This window comes from Apaloderma vittatum, unplaced genomic scaffold, assembly GCF_000703405.1.
Source record: "Apaloderma vittatum isolate BGI_N311 unplaced genomic scaffold, ASM70340v1 scaffold5715, whole genome shotgun sequence".
Lineage (NCBI taxonomy): Eukaryota > Metazoa > Chordata > Aves > Trogoniformes > Trogonidae > Apaloderma > Apaloderma vittatum.
The window spans coordinates 1-8,460 of NW_009718639.1; the positions used below are offsets into that span (position 1 = coordinate 1).

The window sequence follows — 8,460 nt, forward strand, 5'->3', positions numbered from 1 at the left end:
GAACTTTCTATGATTCTATGCTGTTCAAAATCTGAGGCCTTCCATCATAGATTACAATGAAAAGGCTTAGATGTTCAACTTTCTGAACTGTATTTAATCTATAATATAGATGGGATTTTTGGTTGTTGTTTTTTTACCATGGATACAGCTTCAGGGATATTAATGCTATTTCTGCCTTTTTTTTTAGTGCAAATGATGGAGTATTTCGCAGATACCGAGGCTCACGCACATTGGAAGATCTTCAAGGTTATGTTTTAGAGAGAAAATGGGAAGCTGTGGAGCCTGTAGCAGGATGGAAGTCTCCATCTTCTATAATGTAACACTTTATTAACAAGAAGCATGTTATATAGCTCATTAGTCATTAAGAGTGCTATGTTGACAGCTTAAATACAAAGGCCTCTATTCTCTAGACGTGTAGGTTTTGCAGAAGCAATCTGTCTTGTCAGCCAGCTTTCCAGTTTCTCACCTTTTAAAAGCAGTCTATTTTCTGCATTTGCTTTTTGTTCATGCCTGCTAAGGCTTATTTCTGTCGTCTTTGAAAATATAAAAACCAAAAAAGTACAGCTACTAAGCGTTACGTAAGTGTCAGTTCTGCTGAGTACTGGAATCAAATTGATGTTTAGGCAGATTATTACTTCTTGGCTTGTGGCTACTTGGGACAGGCAGCCTTTAGCTTTAAGGATTTCTTGTTTATTTTTTTATAAGGAAGTCCTGCATCCTCCTTTGGAGTAGGAAACAGTGTAGCGCTTACACAGCATACCAGAATTTGTATAAAGAGTATTGGACTTGCTCTGCAATCGCAGGATAGGAAGGATGAACCAAAGATGTGAATGGCCCGTATTTCAATCCAGCCAAAGCTATTCTGTGTAAATGCATGTCATAGATCCAGTGGGTGTCCTCATTTTTCATCTGAGAATGAGGAAGAACTGTAGGCTCGTTAGTAATGGGGAGAGAAGGTACAGGGTTGTGTGTTGGGCAAGAGGTGGTTACGGCTGTACAGGGTTAAGTACTTGCTAGTTGTTGATTATGCTCAAATGCCATTTTTCAAGTCAGTGCTTCAGCCTTTGCATTGAGCTTCCTTTCGTGAACATAATATAGAGAAAATGGATTTGTTTGCAGGAGCCTCCTTCTGAAAATTACTAGGGCCGGAATGGCGTTACAAGTCTGTAGCATCTGTTTCTGGTCTCTGTGCGATTTGCTTTGTATCTCAGCTCCTGTCTGTCTTAGAACCTGTTCCTTCCGTTTCTTTGTTTTCTAGGATGCATGGCATGGCAGGGCTCTTCCACCTCTCTGGATGGATCCGAGTAAGTAGCTGGTATTGTTTTCCATAGCCCCTCTTTATGCTTAGAATAATAATCTGTTTAGAAGTAAAAACCTAACTGAATATTTTTATTATCCTGTTACCAGAGTTAAATTTTTCCTTACTTTTACTGTATGTTGGGTGTATAGTATCTTTGCACTATAAATTTTGTAGCACTAAAATGGCACTTTGGTTGTAAAGATTATCATCAGTACTGAAAATACTGTCCTTATTGTCTTGGTACAGTTAAAATGTTCTATCAAAATGCACTAACATGATAAATTATTATTTGAGAGCTCCTGCAAATATGGTTGTAAACATCAGAAATATATTTAGTATCTACCAGGTTCCTTTACTTAATATTTTTGCTAGAGATTATGCCCAAGTTCATTTTTAGAGTTGTAAATCTTGCTCTTCTGCAGTTTGTTTCCGTTTAGTCCACTGTATAGGAGGAGGAAGGGTAATGGTTTTATTTTTTAGTAAGAATTTCTGCATCTGGATTTCAAAGTGTCAACACCATTTGCATAGGAACACAACAAATTTGGTCAGTAGAGTAATTATCAGAAGTAAAGGAGAAATGCTTGGTGTAAAGTGAAGTATGCTTTGACTTAAAAATATTTCAGGACGCTTTCACTTGGGAGCTATCAAAGGTTTTCTTGTAGCGTACAAATATTGAGAATTTTCAGGCGTTTCCAATTTCGGTCAGAAAACATACTCTTACAATCTTCAAGTGTATCCAAGATTATGAGACTGTGTTGGATGGTAGCAAAAGGTCTTCGTATTGTAACTTGCTACAAAAAATAAGTGCAGTAGAGAGTTTGAATAGAATTTGTATCACTTCCAGTAAGCATCTAATTAACCCAGCTTCAAATAAAACTGTAGTTCTTAGGTTTCCTGTGTGAGCTGTCTTTTGATTCTTTCTTTCACTGGATAGTATTAAGTTTTTATAGCCCCCTGGCAATTCTCTTCCACGGTTGCTGTGTAATAATGTTGTGTCTGTCTAGTTTACTTCCTGAAAGATTAAATACTCTGGGAAGAAGCCTTCTCTCATTTGCTTTCTGCTTTGATGAATATTTCAGCTGTACGTTTCCTCACTCTTCTTGCTGTGCTGTCCTTGCATATGCTTTAAAAGATGCCGGAAGCTGTTCTGACATTTACAGAAAAACCAAAACCTGAAATTTCAATATTTAAACTTTTGGGTAAAAGCTGATTGTGGTTTGTTTTCTAATGGATATACCCTTAGAAGAGATCTAATGTCGTAATTTACTTCCTGACAGACTATCTGCCTTGGTGGTGCTTGGTTCAGTCAATTCAATCTGTGGGTTTGAGTTAATGGACTTCAGTTTCAAAGAAATCTTAATATTATGTTTGGATTATTCTCTTTAAATTCATAAGCGAAATCACGTATTTGGTGTCTGCTTAGAATGAGTGGCTGTAAGAACTAAAGAGCTTGAATAAGAACTGGTTTAATTTACATATGGCATCTCTACAGCCAGGTACCTTAGGAAGAAAGAATTGTGCATCCTTTGCTTAAGAAATCTTTTAATGTGAACAACTTCGAAAAGAAAAACAAGTTTAAATTATATCAAAAATTGTAGTATGTTGTTTAAGGATGACTAGGGCTTGAGAGAGAAGACTTTAATATAAATACTAGGGAATGAAAGGTCTTAATTAGTCATCAAATTATGTAATGTGATGGCAGTGTAATTCATAAGTGGTGTTAGTTATAAAGCTATTGAGTATGATCTTCTCATTTCCAGCAAATTCACAGCTACCTCACTGGCACTCTTGGAATTCATGTTTGGATTTCTTACGCAATCTTCATCTTGGCAACCTTATTGATTGGCCTGTTCCTGGGCTTGGTAAGAAAGCACAATACTTCTTTTTTTCTCACTTACCTAGAACTTTTTTGCTTTGCCTTAACTTATGGAAAAAGGAATAAACTTCACTGATAAGATACACTGAAGTGTCTTATTTTGATGAGCTATCTCTTCCCCCAGGTATCAAGTGATAGGATGTGTGGGAACTGATTCAAAGCTGAGCCAGAGGAGCTTTAGACTGGGGATTTCCTTACCAAGAGGGTGATCAAACACTGGAACAGGCTTCCTAGAGAGACGGTCGATGCCCCAAGCCTGTTTAGAGGCATTTGGACAATGGCCTTGATAACATCCTTTAACTTGGTCAGCCCTGAATTGACCAGGCTCCTGGACTGTAGGATCCCCTTGGGTCCCTCTCAGTGGGGGTAGTCTGTCATCTTCCATTCGAATTCTTAAGTATTCAGTACTGCAGATCCACTCCCTGGTGTTACTGCCTACTGCTGGTAAAGGTTAAGCCTAGTTCACTCGAATAAATTAACCTTTTTGTGAAATACATGCCTCAATTTAGATTTGTTTAGTCCAACCATTAAATGAGTGATTTTTATATTGGCCTTTTGTAGCTAAGACTTTTGTACTTGAGGATCGAATGCGTGGAGTCAGAATTGTGGAAAGACTCTAACTTTCTAAAAACATGGGCGTTGTGGAGAGATTTTTATTAGCTAGAGTGGGATTGTATTTGTGGGAGTTAGCAACTTAAGTATACTGCTGCACTGTTACTCAAAAGTAAAGGATGAAAATATGTGGGGGGTTTTAAAGCTTTGAAGATTTGGGGGTATAACTGATTCACTTTATTCCGAGGCGTAGCTTGGATTTGGTAAAATCTAACTTCTCTTCTTTCTCCCCTGTGATCTTTTGGGTTGAGTTCTCATTAGTAATTGAAAAATTTGCCTGCTCTTGTTACTAACTAGACCTGATGTGTTCATATATCAATTTCCAAAACATCAGGGAAGTTATTCAGGCAGACCCCTTAGTTATATATGTGAACATTAAGTACCATGTCCTGAGCCCTGTGTTGTTTTGTCAGTGGAAACGGTTCAAAGTAGCTTTACCTGTGGAGCCAGAATTATCTTCTCTCAGAATATATGAACTATGTGGCTCTGTGACCTCTCAAATACAGATATGAAATGAGAAACTGAGCTATAAAAGGAGATACGGATGGGAACAGAACTTCTTTCAGACTAGTTACTTGGTCCACAAGTGTGTCCTGCAACTGCCAAGACAGTTTAAAAGCATTATGCTGATAATTGGCTTAACTCCCTGCTAAATCCTTGTTCCCTGTAGGAAGTGTGAAGGTTGTTTCTAACACTTGGATCTCTGCCCTTCAGCCCAAATACTAGTGTTAGTGAAATAAAGAAAAATCGTGTGGGTGTGTTTCTTACTAGTACAAGGAAGTGATTTCAAAGAAGCAGTGTGTGCATATTTAGGCGAAACCACATTTTTATAGATATGTGTATGGAATTGGCATATATGAGCACATGTTTTTCATTATACAATGTAAACAGCTGCTGTCTCCTAGATGGTAGATATCCATCACCAAATGGGTGCAAACGGAGTTAGTGTAACTGGGGCAAATGAATATGATGATTTAAAAAAAAAATAAATTTCTTCTTTCTCCTTTGCTAAAAATCCCCTCCAAAATTGAAAAAGCTGAAAAAATGTAAAGTTCATCTCTCAGCTTTTTCTAAAAAGCTTTTCAATGGTTGAAATATAGTTCTTTGACATGGTATCATCTGTCTCTTTTTCTTTCCTTTGCATTATTCTTAGCATGTGACAATGAGGCACGAATCACTTCCTTGCGTTTTGAATGTGTTCTGCACTAGGCTGCTTTAAATAAGGACGAGCATAAAAGGTAGAAGTACATGTCATGTACTGGGGAGCCAGGGGTAGGAATGAAATAGCATCCCAAAATACATAAAATCTTCAAGATTTTTTTCATAAGTTTTAAAGAAATAAAAAAATCCTTAACTGGGATCTGGGCCCCTCTTCTTAAGGTGCAAGTAGATGCAATACTGAATAAATTTAGGGAAGTAGGAGGCAGAAAATTTGTACTGGAAAGCAGAAAATGTTTGTTCGAGAACACACTTTTCTGTGTTTTTATTTAGCTCTTGTCTCTGTGCAAGATAATACAAATTTCTAAATTTTATTGTATGTCAGAAAAGGATGAGTAGAAAAATAATTAACGACGCAGGAGCTGCTGGGATGGTTTCCTAATAAATGCCTTTTTTTTGCTTTATGCAGGTACTGGTTTTGATTTCAGACTGCCTTTGCCCATCCAAGTCAAGATACAGAGCTGATACATCTGGTAGGAACACTTCTCTGGGTGAGATGCTGTAGGTTGAAATGTAAACTTGTAGGAGGGAGGGCAATACACTGTCAAGGACTTAGATGTGAATCTGTAATCCAGGTATTCATTTAGTCACACTGATAAAGATTGATTTGTCAGGCTCTAAAATATCTGTATCAAAGCATCCACCTGCAGGATAGCAAAGCAAGGCAAAAAAAACCACCAAAACCTCCAAACAGTCACTTGTTCTAGTTTCCACAGCTGTGAAGAGGCTAAATGCGTTCAAAATGAGGACGTCTTGCAAAAAGATACTGGGATTTGTGTGTTTTGTGGAGGTGCGTGTTCAGTAGACCTTTTGTTTAAATATGAATTTGCTTTGGCAGGACACTTCCACATCCAAATGCACTCTCTGTATATTGCATTAGGAGATGCAACATCCTGAGCTTATAAAATTTTCTGCGAAACTTGTGGTTGGAGAAAGGAGGAGATAGAGGGAATGAATCTAGAGACTGCAGGTGTGGGGACGGGAAAGGTGTTGCATCTCCTTGAAAGAGAAGAAGAAAACATCTTTCTGATCCTTAGTGCGAGGGTTTCCGAATAGTGTTCTGCTCCCTGTGAACATGGGGGGCAAAAACTTGCACACAAAATGAAGTCTCTTGTCAGCTCTAGATGCGTGTTAAGCTCCAGAACACTTTTTGGTACGTTTGCGCTTTTAAGAGGAGTCAAAACTTTTAACTGAAAATTAACTTTTTAAATTGTGTGTATTTGTATGTATTGGTTTGCTCTCGAAGATGAAAACGCATCTGCGATGCTTGCAGATAAGACTCGAGCCAAGTCTAAATTCATGAATGTGTCAAATCACATCCTCAAAATCTCAGATGTTCCTCAGTATGAAAAGAAAACCGCACCTACGTGTGTGTGCTCGTGCAGTGTGCTGCCTCGCTGGCTGACTGGCCTGACAGCAGCTGTTAGGACAGAGCTCACCGGTATCTTTCCCACTGATTTGCCTGATAAGTTTCCCTCTTCAAGGAATCAAGTAAAATTAATCTGTCTGTGGTTCGTAACTTACTGGAACAAAACAAAAGCTCTCTCTACCTGTTGTGCAGGAAAAGCAAATGAAAGTGGAGGAGGCATACTACTGGTGGTTTGTATGAAATAATTGAAGAATAAGGGAAATCTACTCCTGTACAACTTTTCAATGATAACGTTCACAACTATTTCAGGATACAGACATGGTGATGTAACATTAAAAGGCATTGTTCTGCGATTCAGTCTAATTTCAGTATTTGTAACTCTTCCTTTGTTTAGAAGAAGCAATTGTGAAGGATAATGTGGAGAACGCGGCATTAGAAGAACCAGAGGAGGCCACAGAGCTTTTTGCAGATAATGCAGAAGAGACTGCAGACGTAAAAGATCTCTCGGATGGAGAAGGTGCAGCAAATTCAAGTGCTGATGATTCAGAGGAGGATTTAGCACTTGGAAAAGAATCAGGGGAAGAAGAATTGGAAAACTTAAGTGAACAACCTTTAGCTGATTCAGAGACTGAAAGCTCAGTAAGACAGCGTAAAAGTCAGGTGGCTGATAACGGACTATAGCTTTTTCTGTGGTGGATTTCGTACACTTGGACCAAAGAAGTATCAGGCTCTGGGTCTGATGCTGAAGCTTACACTTGATTTGTCATTTGTGTTTACGCAAAACCTCTGCTCTGTCAGCAGGCGCTTATTTTTTTTTCTTTTTAAGCTAATACTTGCTTACTTACTGTTTTATAAGCACATATGCTGTGTGTTGTGTAACTTTAGCCATGACAATCAAAATAAGTGTATCTTACCTGTTCAAAGTCTTCTAAGAGAGAAAGGGTGTATCGGTCTCAGTTCACTGGCAGTAAGATGGGCATTGATGCTTCTGCTCCTTTAAATATTGACCTAAGCAAAATCTTTTTTTTTCTTTTTTTTAAACTCTTTACAGTAGCTTGGCAGGACTTTGACTTTTCTGTCTGAATGTTCGTTGTTTCCAAATGCCAGAGCAGCAGCAGCAGCAAAGTGATACAGTAGTGAAAGAAGGCACCTTTTTAGTCTTCTCCTAACAATGTTGTGCACGATGGGTTTATTTTTATCGCTTTCAACTGAAGCACCTTTCTCTTTCGTTAATATTTACTTTGGAAGTTTACTGTACAGTATGTCCCCAAGTTGTTCAGTTTTGGTAATTCAGAGGCAAGCTGCACATCTCGAGCTCGTCAGCTCAGGTTTTCAACCCAAGGAGTTTGAGTAATTGAAAACCTGAGGCCGAGAAAGAACGACAACTAAATGCTTAAAATATGTTTGAACTTTTAAAAGGTTTAAAGAAAATTATTCTGGTCAGGGTGGTTGTTTTGTCAAAGCATGACATTTTATTTTTTTTTTTTCCCCTTCAGGAGATCTTAGTGAGAAATATTCACTTTGCAGTCAGTAAATTGTATATTTCTTGCCAATACAAGCTTGTCATACGCAGTGCTGTGCTGCCATTTCCAACCTGGAATACTTTTGGCAGAGCTCAAGCTTCTTTAATGATAGTAACTGAAGCAGAACTTCAGGTTTTACCTTTGATCACCTTTTCTACTTTTTGACACAGGAATCAGCATGTTAGGAAAAGAGAGGGGTGTGAGTGAGTAGTGGGGAGAAGCTTTTGGTATTGCTACTTATATCAAGATAAACGTGTCTATGGAACTGTGTAAAGTGAAAATGACTTGACAGATAGAGAGCATTAGGGGTAGTTAAAAGACTTGAGTCATTAAAGATAGCAGTATTTCCCTCCTTTGACATGGTTAATATATACGGCTTTTTTTTCAGTGAGGAACACCTGCAGTGAGATCCTCTATGTTCCTGTTATGTTGGTGTGTGATCATATGTGTAAGATGTATTTTAATCTTGTTTGTTTGGGGTTTTATATATATATATATATATATACATATATATATTGCATAGACCTTGCTAACGTGCATGAATTTCATCTTGTTCTTCAAG

At 38.0% G+C, this 8,460-nt stretch overlaps 1 protein-coding gene across 1 annotated transcript; it reads left to right on the plus strand.

Annotated features, from left to right (window-relative positions):
- Positions 1 to 187: 187 nt before the first annotated feature.
- On the plus strand, positions 188 to 7,056 carry LOC104274621 (thioredoxin-related transmembrane protein 4-like; the record flags this gene model as incomplete). Its single annotated transcript, XM_009870310.1, has 5 exons — positions 188 to 316; positions 1,259 to 1,304; positions 3,061 to 3,162; positions 5,416 to 5,479; positions 6,773 to 7,056. Coding segments are annotated over 5 exons (625 nt in total), but the record flags the coding sequence as incomplete, so codon positions are not given.
- Between the last annotated feature and the right edge of the window lie 1,404 nt (positions 7,057 to 8,460).